Raw genomic sequence first — 17,225 nt, 5'->3', positions numbered from 1 at the left:
AAAGTGTTGAGGGTCTTCTCTGCGATCTGTCCCTGTAAACTGTGGAGGATTCAAGGCAAGAAATTCACAAACTCTCAAACTTTCGGTCCCTTCAGAAGGTCCGGCAATATCTGGCGCAACTGGTTGGCACTGTGCAGCTACTAACTGTGCTAACATCTATACTGCACTCTTGAAATCCTAATCAGATGGAATAGGAGGAACTAGAGGTGGTACTGTTGGTGGAGCCGGAAGTCCTGTAGCCCTCAGAGGCTCCTGAAGCTGTGGAGAAGCTATAGGGGGCTGAGAAGATGTCTCCCACTGGGTCTCACAATGGGCCACCTCCACCTGTGGTACTTTGTTGGTACCCTCGCTTGTAGTTGTATCTAGCCCCTGGCTAGTTGTGGTCTGTCTAGTGTCAGACATCTCTATCTGCATACAAGTATCAATTATAAGCCAGAAACCTCAACCCTTAAGACACCACTCTATAGCACGAGGTGAGCAAAAAAAGGATAGTCATTCTAACATGTCCGGCAGGTTCTTGCTTATCAAATGTGGTGCACAACACATTTATAAACAAGACTCTACTAGACATGGCTTGCAGACTCCCCAGGATACGATGTGGCTCTGATACCAACTTTGTCACACCCCAGATTCAAGGGCGCAATTGGCTCCTAATGCCAGAACTCAGGCTCGAGCTGACCCTGCTGAACCATTTGCTAGTAGCGCATGGCAGCCACAAACAATCAAGAAAACAAATAAGTATATCTTGATGAAAGGCAATAGACTATGATGAGGTATCCTGATATACTGGAATAATTTAATAAATAAATTAAGGATAAGATAATTGTACTGACTTGCTTCTAAATCTAAATTTATCAAAACTAATGAAACAACAACCAAACCAAGCCTCCATAAGCTCGGTAGGTACAAACAGCACACAAGACCACCTACTCAGGCCCCCATAAGCCCGGAAGGTGCCAATCAGCATGTATACCCCTATCAGTAGTCCCCTAGCCCCACAAGCAGTCACATAGCCCTCTTAGGCATCAACATAGCTTATAGACAACTCATAGCCCTCTTAGGCAACAACATGGCCCTGTAGGAAGCACATAACCTTCTTAGGCGTCAATATATATCCCTGTAGGCAACTCATAGCCCTTGAAGGCATCAATATAGCCCCGTAGGCAACTCATAGCCCTTTTAGGCATCCATATAGCCCTGTAGGCAGAACATATCCCTGTTAGGCATAGATCACATTCCTGCAGCTAACCACAATACCCCAAAGGCAACAATAACAATCCAACAGATAAAAGTGAGTAATTTAGTTATAGGCAGCCTATACAGATAGCCTCTAAGTCGTGTCCAACATACGAATGTTACTACTGAATAAGAATCCCGATAAGAGAGGATTATACGCACTCGAGCAGCCAACAATCAACAATAATGGCTACAAGTATAACAACGATAACAACTCAATTACATTGCTCCTAAGCTTTAGGGAAACATGCCATAGGAAGAGAATAGCCTTAACATACCTTTTTCGCTAAATTCACGTGGTCTAAAGACTTTAACTCATAACTCCCTCGATACTATAACAAGGTAGGGCCATAATCAACACAGAAAATAAAAGATACCATGACAATACGATAAAAGATATGTATTTCCGTCGCAAATTGCTATTTGCTGCTTATAAAAGCTAGAGTCGATGAAAGAAGGGTCTTACCTCGATTTTAGGTTCGTAATTCACCTCAAAACCTTCAAATATATTCAAACCCCTGTTGTCCCAACACTGAAGTGTGATATGCTACGCAATCGATAAAAGAAATTATACCACGATGATGAGCCCAACGCGTAGAATAACTTTCGTCAAGGACTTAAGTCGATAAAATCTATACTTCACTTGATCCTTGAAATGGGTTTCTCTAATTTCTCTGGTTTTTAGCTTAAAAATGAAGAAAAATGTCGAAGGAGAAGATATATGTAACATTCCACCGACTTAGGGCCCCACCTCACGTGCCTGCTTGCGCAGTCCCACGAAAATGCGAATATCTCTCTATTCTGAAGTCGTATGAATGAACGGTTTGATGGGTTGGAAACTAGACTCGTAGACCTTCGATTTCATAGCTTGCGGGGACCACAAATCTTAATAGATTGGGAGAAAACGTCCGAGACATTTGACTCAAATTTCAGACAAATCTTTAAAAAGGAATTTACAGTAACTTTCGCCAACTTTTATTTTGCCACTTATCTTAAAATATCACATAACACATCATTTTTAATTTATTACTCACCCTCCTTGTCTTTCCACGAAGATACGAGTTAATTTAGACGTTTTAAAAAGTCGAGGTGTTACAACTAGACTCTTATATAGACATCTTACCATAATAGCTCATATGTGTTCATAAGTGAGTAAAAATCCTTTCACTTTGAAACACTTAGCAAGTGAGTGAACCTTTCACTTTACATTACATTATAATCATGAGAACTACCTTTCAATCATATAGCAATTATACCATAATATACCTACATACTTCATAGCTAATTGAAGTGTAGACGGGTTAAGAATGAGGAAACTAGGTCATCAACACCATAACAACACATTAGGTATAGCATTATTACAGTCTAAGTAATTCACCTTTCATACTTGAGTTCAAAGAAGAACCAACCTTCATACCTTCTTTCCCTTCATGGTACACCCGTACTTCAATTACCAAACAATTCATAACCAATACATAATACAAGGTAATTCATGAAGTCATAACATAATCAACATCAATATAAGGAATTGACATATTCCCTTCATAGCCTTCAAGGCTTCATTCAAAAACTCCGCCCTAATTTTATAGAGATTATACATAACCTAGGGTATAATCATCATACAAACATGAATTACATAACATCACATTCAATTCATATCCTTCTATCAATATCCAACACAAACTAGGGTTAGAATTAGGAATAGAAGGAGAAACATGGGTCTCATTTGGAATTATTCAAGAAACTACCAATACAACATAAATTCATCCATAATTGTTCATATAACACCAATCAAAGTTAGTTTAGGACATCAATTTCACTTTAGAAAGAAGACCCACTTTTTTGGATTGAAACATAGAAATTGGAGATTTTGAAATTCATCTTGAAGGGGCCTCTTGGGGAAATGAATCCCAAGAGTGATAAGCAACCATACCTTATTGACGAATTAACCATAAAAATCCGAGTTGCAACCTTGGAGAGTTGGTCTTCTTCTTGAAGCTCCAATCTTCTCACTACTACAAAAATGAACTTTAGCGGCAATTTTTTTGCGGCAATCACTGATGTATTTGTGCAGGGTAAACTATCAGCGACTAATGTATAATGGCCAGCAATAAGTACATTTTTAGTAGCAAATTTAATGAATAGCCGCAAAAGAGCTTTTTTTTTTTTCTAAAAACAGTACTCCCGCCTTTCTGTAAAACTTTTCCCCTCCCGTTTTTCTCCAAATCCTAGAGAAAAAAGCTTTTCTACACTTTTAAGGTAAACATTAATAACCTAAAAAGCTCTCCTACACAAATAAGGAAAAGATTACTTAAAACATCTCCAGGAAAATAAGGATTCAGCAACCTAAATCATTATATTAGGACGCACAGATGACATATATCTCTCTCACAAAAACGGCGTCCAGCAACAACAAGCTTTTCAGAAAATTTTAGGTATGTAGATTGCTCCACTCAACTCCTCTGTTTCTATGATTTTCTATAACTTTTGTTGCTCTGTAGATCGTCATCTAGAATACAGTGTGTAATTATTTTCTATCATGTTCATTAATCAATATTTAAGCATTAACAAGGAAAACATAGAAAACATACTTGACGAACTAATCAGTTTTAGGCATTAATTGTGATTTCCAAGTGATTTGATTCGTAAAAGTATGTTTTCCTCTGTTTGTGATCTTTGGCCGTTTTGATTATGAGTAAAGATATGTTCTTTTAAATTTTCAAGTTTAGCGATTATATAGACCCTCTGTTTTGACTCCATAAACTCTCTGTAATTTATACTCATGTTAAATACTTGAAATCGTGATTATAAAGTATTGAAAACATCAGTCATATGAATCTTATTTTATGTAGATGTGAACTGTTCAATTAGTTCGTTTTATTATGTATCTTTAGGTTAATGATCCATTGTAATGCCGAAGCCAATATTTATATATCTTGAACTGTCGCAAATCACTATTTAGCAATTAAATTTTAAAGATGTCTCTCAACTGTAAACACGATATAGCTATAGGTAATGATTTACTATCACTACCTTGGACTTTGACGATTTCAGATGTTTTTATGTGAATTATCAAATTTGTAGATGCTTTGATTTTGTTTGGATTTTATTTTGGCCTTCATGTTTGACATTTAAGATTGTTTCCTCTGAATTCCTAAGTGACTTTTGTACTTGAAGAACATTAAAACAGCACCTGTAGCCCCTCTGTTTTTAGAAATTAGTTGCAGCCCATTTATATCGACTAAATCTTGAGCAAGAGTTGTAACGACATATAGTTTCAGCATTACTATCTTGCTAAGCCTTGAATTAGTAGTGACATCACTTTATGGTGGATATATTCTCTGTGTTTTACCTTGAGACGAAAAAGAATGGGATCAGTGTCATCTTATAAGATTCAGCCCGAGAAAGTAATTCAGTTAAATCACGTTAAGGTCTGTGTGAACAAGTAAAGTCCTTCAGTCTTCCTGTCAGCAAGTTTTTCTCATCTGCTTCTCAGTGCAGATGGCTTTGATAATTGGAGTCTGTGTAATCCCCTCGCATTCTGTTAGAGGAAGTGATCTACAGGAGAATTTCTTTACTTCTAGGTAGAGTGAATTCTGAAATCTGAGCGGACTGCTAAAGGCGTGATTTAAAGTCCCTCTTGCTTATAAGTTTACTGAACTGTTAGCTGAATGTTCCTGGTTGTGTTTGCTGTCTGGCATGCATAGTTCCTATTTCTCTAGTAATCGTAGAAACTTCATGACAGCGTATCATAAACAACATCATTACTGTTTGGCATGCATAGTTCCTATTTCTCTTCTTCAATTTTTCTTTGGCTTCAACAAGTTTCTCTTCCCACTTCACTTGCAATTGCCTTGGACAAGTTGCTTAGACAGGTTGCTGGAGAGTTTGTTGAACTCGCAATTACTTTTCAGAACGTGCAACAAATCATTTTCACCTTCTCATATTATCAATTAATTTAAACATGAAACATACAACTAGAGAGCTCTAATTACTGTTCTCACTACATTTAACACTCATCAGCTTCTATACCTAAGAATTATTGAAAATTTCGACAACAAAATAGGTTTTGCATACACTTAGGAATCACTGCACATTAGATTAGATGGACCTACATACACTTAGGAGTTTATGCATAGTAGGAATATGTCAATCTGGATTAACAAAAGACCTTAACAACTTATGGTTTCATCTTTACTATTTCACGCATCTGTTCTTTGCAAATCTGTCCAGTAATTGGACTCACAATTCCCTTGGACAAGCTGCTGGACAAGTTGTTGAACTCGAAATTTCTTTTCACTGGGTGCTACAAATCATTTTAACCATCTTAGATTAAAAGACAATCAGAAACTTTCTTGTGGTCCTTTTTTTTATTTTTACTAGGTGTGTGGTTGTATAATTTGTTTATTTTGTTGGAGAAACACATGAAATATAAATCAATTTATTTAAATGTGAAACATCCATGCAAGCATCTTTAATAATTGGTTGTTTAATGTTTGACTTGTACCACCATTAATTTCTATACTTTTAGAAATTATTTGTTTCCTAGTTAGATTAACTAAAGATCAAACACGAGTTGTAACAATGATTGATCTCATTACAACTGAAGGCATTGATTCCCTTTAGGACTTCATTGAAAGATACCGAACATATTGATTACCATCTCCTGTATTGCACCCTATGTACTAATAGGATGGATATTTTATCTGAAATATATTTTTGATTAATTTTATCTTTTTTAATTAACGTATTTTCAGCTCCTACAATAATTGCAGAAAATAAGATCATTTCTTGAACGCCATGAACAATTCTAGAAATAAAAAATGGATGTCTTTTGATAGACTTAGTAAAGAATACTTGGATGGAGTAGAAGATTTTTTAAATCATGCATTTTCTAAAAAACAAGCAGGAGAGAAAATTCCATGTCCTTGTATCGAATGTGTACTTATCCATCAAGTAAATCGAGCAACAACTTATGATCATCTAGTTGTTAATGGTATTATGCCATCATATGATAACTGGTTTTGTCACGGAGAGACTCTAGAGCGATTAGACAATACCGAAGTAAATAATCAGAAGCAGGCAACTGTAAGAGGTGATGATATGAGAGGAATGATACATGATGCCTTTGGAGGTTGTACGGAGTTTATAGATAGTGACATCAATGAAAGAGGTGAGATGGAGCAAAACATACAAGAAAATGCTGATCATCCATCTGAAAAGCAACCTCATCCAGAGATGGATAAGTTTGAATGACTCATGAAGGAGGCAAATGAAGAATTATATCCTGGTTGCAAGAAGTTTAGCAAATTATCATTTTTGTTGCATATCTATCGTACAAAATGCATATTCAAATGGTCAAATGAATCCTTTAATTCATTGCTTGGACTACTGAAGGACGCACTACCTGAAGGATATAAATTGCCTTCTTCTTTCTATGAGACCAAAAAGATAATTGAAGGTTTGGGCTTAAAGTATGAAAAGATTCATGCTTGTCCTAATGATTGTATGCTTTTTAGAAAAGAATTTGCCCATACGGATGTTAATGAATGCAAAGTTTGTGGGGCTTCTAGATGGAAAAATAATGATAAAAAAATTCCAGCCAAGGTCCTAAGGAATTATTGTTTCTGGAATTATTTTCTGTGAATGGATTGTGTTAATGCACATGCTTCTCAACACATGTAAGTCTTTTTTTCTTGTTTTGATCACATCTAGTTAGTTGTCCACTAACTTCTTGTTGGCTAGCTGTACATGTTCTGGTTGATCTTCGGATAAAAATTACGAGAGGAAAGTGTGCAGGGTAGTGAACATTAGCTTTTAGTATAATCCCATTTTGCTATGTCCATAGGCTGGCCAATGAGTAGTAGAGAAACATTATGTCCATAGGCTGGCCAATGAGTAGTAGAGAAACATTAAGACTAATGCTTCTGTGTTGAGTATAATCAAGGATCTTTGCAAATAAACACCTAACATGTCTACTTGTTTAGCTCTTTATGCTTGTCCACAAAGTGTTTCTAATGCACTTCCTATTCCTAACTGTTAGGAAAACATCAAATATTTTTCATAAGATTTTTAACACTAACTGTAGCAAAAACATTTCCTCCATTTCAAAAACGAAAGCAAAACACTTAGATTGAAATAGAAGAAGTAATAGATTACCAAAGCACCATAACAGAGTCCAGCAATAGCAGAGTTTTCTACAGATACAACAGCAAACTGTAGGACTCCAAGATGGCCAGCAAGTCCCACATATAAAGTAAACAAATTGAGCTAGTGAGATGAACTAGCATGAGCCATTTAGCACTACAGCTTCAGCCACTAGCCCCAAATAAATTTTAATCATGAACAACCAGCTCAACAGAGTATGGCCAGTTTTCTCTTTGGGATGGCATCAAATATCTTTGGGAGAACAGCCAACTTTCCACTTTTGTGTTATAGCTTGATTTAAGTGTCAGTTCTTATTGATATATCTCACAACACATGAACATGTTGCACAACACCTGGAGTATTCATGATCACACACGCAACTAGAGGGAGTATTCACGATCACACACACAACTACATAGTACATAGAGAGTGGGAAAACTGGTATCAAATTAACTCACCTTATAATCCATCAAAATAAACTCATCAGTTACAACATGAACTAATCTGAAAATAAAGGACTCTGCCATTTTCCATTGTGATTGATCTCCTCAAGTGAAGGTTAATATGAAGAGAACATTAGCTTTTTAAGTGCTAGTATTAGAACAGTGCTAAATGCCCTGAGTTTATTATTATAGAGCATCTTTCAGGTGTTTAACCATATGTGTTTTTCCATTTGATGACTTTCAAATATTATTTTCATTCTAGGTAACTTAGCGACAAGAAAGCCTCGTGGTCCTACTTTACTAAAAGATGTTTGGAAGCTTCCTCCCGGAAAGACAATTGATGTGTCGTTTAATAGTCGTAACCAATCTATTGGGAAAGAGGGGCGAAAGCTTGCTAGCTTTCTAGGAATTGTTGCAAGAACTCTAGAATTAACACCTCTAAATGTAGATGATTGGAGAAACTTTGACAACGAGCAAAAGAAGAAATTGGTGGATTTTGTAAGGGTATGAGTTAGTATTATTACTATGAGAACAAACTCAATTTGTACATGATATTATCTTTTATATATTGACTTTTATTTTGCAGAAGAAGTTCTCTTTTCCAAAATGTGGAGAAGCGTTTGTCTTAAAGTCACTAGGAATGAAATGGAAAGACTACAAGTGTGAAATTAAAGGTGAGTATATGTCAAAATATAAGACTAAAGACTCTTTGCTGAAAAATAGACCAAATCGCATACCGAGAGATCAATGGAGTGGTCTAGTCTCTTATTGGCTTTCTGATAAAGCAAAGGTATAAAAAATCTTGACAACACGCCTACTTTCTTATTTAACTATGTGTTGATTTTAGTTATGCTACATTTTTTTTTATAATTTGTAAGATATTATTTAAATATTTCAACAACAGAGGCGTACCCAAGCAAAGAGAAACAATAGGGCCAATCAAAAGATGCCTCACACAGGAGGATCCAAAAGTATTGCTACATTGATGCATGAACAGGTAAATCTGTGAAACATATTTTTAACATTTTTTAGTCATGCATATCTAACATCAATTCTATTTCTTAGGCTGAAAATGGAATAGAGCCTACACGAGCAGAAATTTTCTTATTAACTCATAAAAAACGTGTGGATGGTAGACCACTGGATGATGATTCTGCCAAGGCAATCGTAAGATTTCTTCTTAACGTTATTTTTTAAATCATGAAACAATTAAAAATAAACATTACAAGTGAATAAGCCAATTTCAACTTGGATTTATTGTGTATTTTATAAACAGGACATGATAAATGAAAGGATGACCAATAATGAAAGATCTACCGACCAACCTCCTCACAATGTTGCTTGGGAAGGTGATGTGTATTCTCAAGTGTTGGGAAATGAGAAAAGTGGGTATGTTCGTGGTTTAGGACTTGGTCCAACTCCTTCAGTTCTGTGGGGTAGTAAATCTTCAGTAGAAAATATTGTTGTAGAAGATTCATCCAATGAGGCTGTACAAAGGTTAGAACAAGAAATAACTAAGTTAAAGGAAAAACAAAATGAAGAAATGGATCTGATGAAGCAAAATCATGAGAAGCTACAATCAGAATTACTCCGAATGAGACAATTCATGCAAAAGTATGCTCCTAATGAATCTTTTCCTCAAGATATCAATGACACCTCAAATGAACAGGTAACTAAATGTTACAAGTCTTAGAAATTTTTAATGAAATGTTAATTTATAAAATGATTATTAACTAATGTCTTAATACTTACAGGTTCCCAACCATAATAGCGGTCAAGGAGTACCACAATCATCAAGGATATCTAGTAATGCTGAAATTACTCTACCTCATGGTACTACTCATCTTTATCATTTGACGTTACTCTTTGAGTTTTCATTACTAGTGTTTCTTGTATTTGTTTTTAATAGATCTGTCCGCCAACTGAACTCACAATTTGTAGTAGTAGTAGTAGTAGTTCTTCTACAAGTGTAGACTATCTTTCTGGTTCCATTTGTTTTATCGTCTGTATTCGAATGCTTGGAATTTGTTGTTTATTAGTGGTCTGGATCTTTTTAGCTTCAGATGGGAGTTCCTGAGAGTTATTGTATTTAATAGTACCTGCACAATCAAAACCTCTATCAGTTAAAAAAATAAGCAAACTAGTTCCCTTCTCTTAGAACATGTGACACTTGGACATAATAGCTAGGTTTGTATATTTCCAACTTTTGTACGATAAGTGGTCAAGTGTTAGAGATCTCTTTTATCCAAATTCTGAGGCAACTTTTCTGGGTTTGTCTTGGAACAAAGAATGATATGAGCTTTTCTTGGTTTCTCAAGTTTATTTGATGTTTGTTTGGTTTCAATTTTGAATGCACAAGCTGTACATTTATATTTCTTCACAGTTCACTCGTAGTCTTGGCTATCTTCTGAAGAGAGGGTTCAGTACCAAGTACTCTCTTGTACTATTTCCCTCTCCTCCGCCTGAGTTTTTTCTTTGTCCTGCTCATCCTCTTTTGGTTGTTCAATGTGTTGATCCTGTGACATTAGGTTAATAAAATTGTTATGGGAAGGGTTCTTATTAATAGCTGCCTAGACTTGAGTTTCTTTGTGAAGTCCTTTGTTGTGTTGACTTGAAGTTGCAATATTTCCTCTATCAGCACTCTGATCTGGTGCTACTTGGTTCTTCATGTTCTGTGTTTTCTTCCTCTTGGGTGTGAGGTAGAGCTTCAGTACTCTTTTGTTTTCCTATCCCTTGAGTTCCAGTCTGCTACTTGATTTTTTACTCATGATCTGCTGCTACTTGGACGCCAAAAGTCCACGAATGTTGTGACATACACATACAAGCAAGCTAAAAACAGCTTTCAGGAAAAATTAAAAAAAAAAAATTATCTCTAGGATAGATCTCAAGACATTCAAGTTCACACCATCTATATTTCTTTCAGCCTGCCTCTAGGCCACTGTAAAAGTTGCCCAAGTTCCAAAGCTACACCACTGCAAATAATCTTGTCCAGTGGTATTACTGATTAACTCAATACTAATCAAGACCCATAGGTATCATGGTACTCCAGACACCTTTATTAGTGATGTAGAATGTACTGTGTTGTTTGATTAGGCAAAGAAAAAGTCTAGCTAGTAACTGTAACTCGGAATGAAATGCATCTATTTGAGCAGATGTCAACCTCTTTTCCATAGTCAAACTAATGAGCTCGTGAAGCACTGCAACTACTCGCTTTTGAGCTTTCAAATCTTTACGCATTCAAGTATGGAGAAGGAACTCCTTCTTCGGCCATTTCTGAACTTCCTTAAGATAGTTCATGTTCGGCCTAAATCCTGCAGCATAATGCATTTGAAACGCAAAGGGACCAACATAGTTTCCATATTTCAATACTTTAATCTTCTCTTTTGAAGTCAGGACCTCTTCACACGACAACCTTTCCTCCTGGGCAATGACAGCTAGAAAAGAATGTCACTCCACCTCCATTAGCACTCTGATCTGCTGGTACTTGATTTTTTTACTGTCTTTTGAATATCACAGCAGGTAGACCTTTCTTAGTAGTGATTTTAGGGGTTGCCAAATTTAGAGGTGTTTCATCCTCTAAAAAATAATTCACTTCTTCGATTTTTTCATCTCTTTGATTTGATGGCACAAAAATGAAAATGGATGCTTTTTACCTTTAATTTTTCAGATTAGTCACACTACTTGCAATATTTTTATACTTTGGATTTCATCTATTAACACATTTCGTTTTTATTTCAGGTTATACAATCTGAAGTTCTCAAATTTCATATGTGAGTGATTTCAAAGACATTATTCGAAGAAAAGTAACAAAACTTATTTGAAGACATTATTAAAAGTTGTGACTATCGTATTATGGATCAGTACTTCTTTTTGTTTGTCTAGATTTAAAGCGATATATTCTATTTTATGAATTAATAGTAATATATATGTTTTCATTATTAGCGAATATTGTTGTTACTATGAGGCTCTCTTTTGCTAACATGTTTGTTGGATTTTTATATATACATGTTATCGATAATGTAGTAGATATTATTAATGGCGGCTAAACAATTGCCGTTAAACGTTATGATATTTAGCGGCAATTCAATGGAAATTATTAGCCATAAAATAGACGTTAAAGGGGCAAACTAAGACATTTTTAGAAGGGATGTTGTAGCCATTAGTCACCATAGTAAAATTGCTGTTAAAATTACTACCTTTTAGCAACTATTTATTTCGATTTATCGACTAAAACAATGGACACTAAATGACCAGGAATAGCCGATATGAATTACCTTTAGTAGCCAACATAATTGCCGCAAACAATCGCCATTAAAACTACTAACCTTTAGTGGCTATTTATTTAGATTTATCGACTAAATAAATAGACGCTAAGAGACCATAGTTGGCCGAATGAATTACCTTTAGCAGCCAACATAATTGCCAACTAAATCAATGGACGCTAAAAGACAATAGTTAGGTAGTATGAATTAGCTTTAGCAACCAACATAATTGCCGCAATTAATTGCCGTAAAATCTAATGGTTTGTAGCGGCAATTCATGCTACCATTTACCAGCATTTCCCACAATGGCCGCAAAAGTCTTTGCCGACCCCAACATTGCTAATTAAAGTTCATTGGCTGGTATAGAGTATCTCGGCAAATGTTATTGCCACTAAAGCCATATTTTATTGCCGCTAAAGGGTCCGTTTGTAGTAGTGTCTTCAATTGAGTTCTTCAGAAGAGAGAGAGTAAAGATAAGGAGGAACTTTAGGTTTTGATCTTTGGAGTTTTATGTTTGAGTGATAAAAGTGAGGTAAATTGACTTAAAAATCATTATATAAATGTCCCCTAAAGTACCCTAAATACCCCTCACTTAGTTGGACTCTTTAATGAAGTAAAAATTGATTTTTGAAATTCTGCATTTTCGTCGCGAAGAGTTGTTCCCTGAAGTTATTTACAATAAAACTTCGAGACAATAGAGTCTGTGACACAACCGCATCGTGAAATAAATTTTTACTCCTTGGGGGAGCTAGTCCGCGACGCGGACCTATTCCCTCCAAGTGCAATTTGCAAGCTGCCTTGGCAGCTTGCTTGGCCAAGGTTACGGTCCTCCTCGGGGACCCTTAGGGTGGCCCCGGGGATTCGTATTTGAACGTTTTGACTCTAAAAATATATATTTACATAATTTAAACCTTTTTACAAGATTATACCATCATACGACACTCCCAAACCTGCCCAAAACCTAAGGACACACTAGAACACATTCTTCTCTAATTTCCGAATGTCGTGGTCGTTTCTTGACGTTTAGACTTTTACTCTTCCAAACCAAGTCAATTGCTTTAATTTAGGTTTAGAAACATCATTTTAACTATTTTTAACTTATTATTCATGAGGTGAGGCTCTAACTTAAGTCATAGAATTTCTGGGGTGTTACAAGTTTCCCTCGTGGGTCACTGCCTAGGTAGCCTCCTAGGCCTTTTCCTCAAGGACCCATGGTTGGTCCTTGGGGTTTAGGCCTTGACACTTTAACACTAAAACATAAATTTTTGTGGTACGGGAAGGTATTTTCTAGGCTTTAAACCTACTGTCAAGCTTTAGCTAACTGTATTAGTTTTGTGTTAGACTCTAGTTTAGCCTACTAATTTCCGGAAAGTTACAATGGAACTCGGTTCAGTTAGATATCAGTTTCTAGTACCCAGTAATAGGGATTATAGGCCTTCCCTCCATACTCAGCTTGTTTAGACTTCATTTGAGGAAGAATGTTCCCTAGGGGAGATATTGTAACACCTATGATTTAGGAAGATGGAAAAATATAGATTTCCAGGATCTGGTGTCACAACCAATGGTAGCCACTGACGGACCATATGTCAGACCATGGACTATAGGTGGGGTCTTATGGTTCACTAATAATGCTCAACTACAATTCATCCAATACTAAGTGTAGGTGATCTCAATCTAGTATAAAATCAACAAAGAGTTGGGGTCGATCCCACATGGAGTGATACAATATAGAATTCAATTACGAAGTGAAAGGTGTTTTCTAAAGGATTGTAGGCATATGATATTATTGAAGAAATTAAATTAAATATAAGGGGTTGACAACAAGTGTCAAATGGGTGAATAGGTTTTCCAAGCAACAACTAAAAAATAGGGGTGTAATCTAGTAGAGGGTAATCCTTGGGGATGTGATCAATTAATTGCCAAACTAACTATACAAGTATTTATGAATTATTGACAATCGCTGCTTTTTAGTGGGTAGGTTAAGCTTTAGATGCAATCGTTATATCTGGATCAACTATTACGAATCAAGCGAGTTCTCTCGAACCTCGACAACCAAAGCAGATATAAATAGCCCAAAACCTTAATTTACCTACTCTCTCAAGCTAGATAAGTAGGATCAAATAAGATTCCCTCTCTCGAGTAAAACCCATAACAACCCAATCACTACAATCATCAATTGATAACCTTAATTCTAAAACCTCTTTCTCAAGCAGGCAAATAATACTAAATTAGAACTGCATGAACTACAATTCTTGAATTTAAAACCCAATTATCAGTCAAACCCACTTTAAAACAACAATCAACTCAATAATCACTAACACCCATAAGTTAATCTAAGTAATTAATCACATAATCAGACCCCCAAAAGTTGGGGTTTCCGCTACTCATTCTAAAAAGCACAAAAAAACATTACCAATTATATTCTTCATATGATGGATAACGGAATTCACATCTGCACAATACGTCTAATCCCTTCTTCAACTCAAATTAAACTTCAAAATCTACTTAAAACTTTGGGGAAAAAAGTTATTGTTCAAAACCCAGAGTGTACAATGTCAGGATGCTCTTTTCTCTTTTTGAAATTCAATTTATACGTTTTCAAATTTTGGCTTTTGGGGTTATTCGGCGATATAAGTTGAGTGTCACCGACCAGGTCTGCGATAGGCCAAACACTTCTATCCATCGCCTTTTCATATTGATTCATCACCATTTTTGTGTTGTAACATTAGGCGGTCCAGGTTGTGTTCAGATTGGTTTGGCGATGCGCCATTTACCCTTTCTGATCTTTGTTTTTGCTTGCATCTTTATTAATAGTTCTGTAACTTTCGACGGGCTGAGTTTCTTCGCCGATCCAATCGGCGTGTCATCGAAAGGTACCTTCCATCGCTCAATTTCTCTTATCCTAGGGTTGGTACGCTGTAAATTCAGGAAAGCAAAGAGACCCCTCGGCGAACCACTGAGTGGCTTTGGTGATCTTCAATTTTGTTTTTTTCTCTCTTTTGCCCATTAATGTCCTTGCCTTGCTCTTTTGTCTTCCTAGCAACAAATAAACACATAAGCATCAGTTAAGAGCATAAGTCAGGCCAATGAGGACATTAAACTTTGATTATTAAGCCCTAAATGAGTCAAATTCTACGATTCATCAACACCCCCAACATAAACTTTTGCTTTCCCTCAAGTAAAACAAAGGATATATAAGTTCAATAAGGATGTCTAAAAACAGTGCTACTCAAGACTTAGCAGGAATGCACACACGAGGTTCAAACTATTCATGCAATGTTCAAGTGTGCACTCTAAGTTTCAAACTATGACTAACCATCATCAAATAGAACTCAAGCTCACAATGCTTGATTCAAATAAAAGTTCAAGCTCAACAAAAGCATTCAAATGCCCTCACACCAAGAATGATCCCATGCTCACACAGAACTCATCAACAATCTAAAATTTTGGAATCAGCTACAACTCTCACACTACCAAAGATAAACACATGCATGATTCTACCCATAGGCTTGCCCTTATTTTCTCATCAACATTATTTTCAGCTTACTCAAGATCAGAAAGGTATTCCAAGCTGGCTTGTAGCTGGGTTGAGTGTAAAGGTATGATCATTTTGGTTTAGTGACTTCCACCTTCATGAAGTATGGCCTGCATTTCATGATTTCACCTTCTCTTTCACACTATATGATGTTCACAATCCACCCTATTATTCATTTAAGCATGACTCATTAGATACCCCATTTCTTTTGCTCATTTCACAAACTTTATTTCACAAACTCTTCTCTTTAATAATCTTTTTCTATTTTCACATTTTTCTTTTCTTTCTTTTTTTTTTACATGGAGGGGTTCCATTTTTTCCAACATGATCCTTCAAAGGTAGATTTTTCAAATTTGTTGGTTTACCTTCTGTTTCACCACACCCCCAACTTAGGCTTTCGGCGTAAGTTGGCTATTCAAATGAACCAATACTTCATGAAGGTTATAGGTGATGGGACAAAAAGGTCAAAGTTTTTTAAGTTTCTTCAAAAGAAAAGATAGTCTCAAATGGTTACAAGCTAGTTTCACACTCTCACAAGGTGGTGAAAAAGAGGTATAAGATCAATTTTGGCTTCCTCTTCACAAATTGTGCCTAATATCATTTCATTACTTGCATACATCAATCAATTGGACTAACGGAGAAAGTTCTAGGTATTGTCAATCACATACTTCAGGAAAACCTCGCAACACATGGCATTCGACACAATCATCAAACAAGACTCTACAATTTTTAGCTTACATGCAACGATCATCATAATAGATCAACTCAACAACTGGCTAGTCACAATGAGATGCTAGGACTTCAAATATGACTTACGTAACTCAATTTACCTCATCGGAGCTGCACAAACATGTTGTTCAATCGAGAGAATCATTCAAGTCATTGGTATTAATTATAAGTGATACTCAAAATTTCATGAGAGAACGACCATGCTCTCAAAGGTGGTGTCAAACCCCCACCCCACCAAGTATACATAACACTGTCCTCGATGCAAAATGAAAAGTAAAGAAAAAATGACAAAGGAAAAGGTACTAAAATAAAGGAACAAGGTTAGGAGAATTTGTAACACCCCGCACATGAAAGAGGAAGGCTTAGAAAATTTCAGGACTTCCAGGAGTCACCCACGAGGGAGAACCACAGTCCGTGATTGTAAAACCCAAAAAACTAGTAAGCTAAACTAGAGAGTTCTAGAGCATTGTGTTAGGGTTTTAGGGTTTGATTTGAGGGTTAGAATCGTAAAATGACTTCTCAAACTTAGAATGAAGGGTTTAGTTGTATAACGTCAAGGTACGACTCCCCAAAGACCAACCAAGGGTCCTTAAGGACCCCGAGTCAAACCCCCAAAGCTGCCAAAAAAGGGCCACCTACGAATGGCACCTACGACCAGTAGGTGATCCCACACCCCGTGGGAAGGGATCATGGGTCAAGTCCCCATTGGAGGAGCTCATACCCCAACCCATGAAGGACTAGTTTGGTCATGGGTCCATCCACGCTACGTAAGAGGGGGTCGTGGATGGGGTCCTACAATCTGCCTCAAGATCAGCCAAAGGTAAGTTAGTTTAGGTAATTTCTCTTTTAGTTATTTATTGTAGGGTCGGTTTA

The 17,225-nt window shown here is 36.3% G+C and overlaps 1 protein-coding gene across 1 annotated transcript; it reads left to right on the top strand.

Moving 5' to 3' along the window:
* Positions 1–6,237: 6,237 nt before the first annotated feature.
* On the top strand, positions 6,238–9,903 carry LOC125863858 (uncharacterized). Its single transcript, XM_049543836.1, has 8 exons — positions 6,238–6,409; positions 8,089–8,330; positions 8,413–8,616; positions 8,731–8,823; positions 8,892–8,993; positions 9,103–9,495; positions 9,581–9,659; positions 9,884–9,903. The coding sequence occupies exons 1-8, from the start codon at positions 6,238–6,240 to the stop codon at positions 9,901–9,903; spliced, it is 1,305 nt and encodes a 434-aa protein (XP_049399793.1).
* Positions 9,904–17,225: the final 7,322 nt, after the last annotated feature.

This window comes from Solanum stenotomum, chromosome 5 (assembly GCF_019186545.1).
Source record: "Solanum stenotomum isolate F172 chromosome 5, ASM1918654v1, whole genome shotgun sequence".
NCBI lineage: Eukaryota > Viridiplantae > Streptophyta > Magnoliopsida > Solanales > Solanaceae > Solanum > Solanum stenotomum.
The sequence above is the reverse complement of the archived record's forward strand: the minus strand, read 5'-3'. Positions and strand labels throughout refer to the sequence as shown.

Bases quoted from the DNA above. Each gene is read 5' to 3' on its own strand.
- LOC125863858 (XM_049543836.1), top strand. From the start codon at position 6,238: ATGCCATCATATGATAACTGGTTTTGTCACGGAGAGACTCTAGAGCGA. The intron at 8,994-9,102 runs GTAAGATTTCTT...TTTTATAAACAG, and splicing joins ATGATTCTGCCAAGGCAATC to GACATGATAAATGAAAGGAT. The intron at 9,660-9,883 runs GTACTACTCATC...GGATCTTTTTAG, and splicing joins TGAAATTACTCTACCTCATG to CTTCAGATGGGAGTTCCTGA.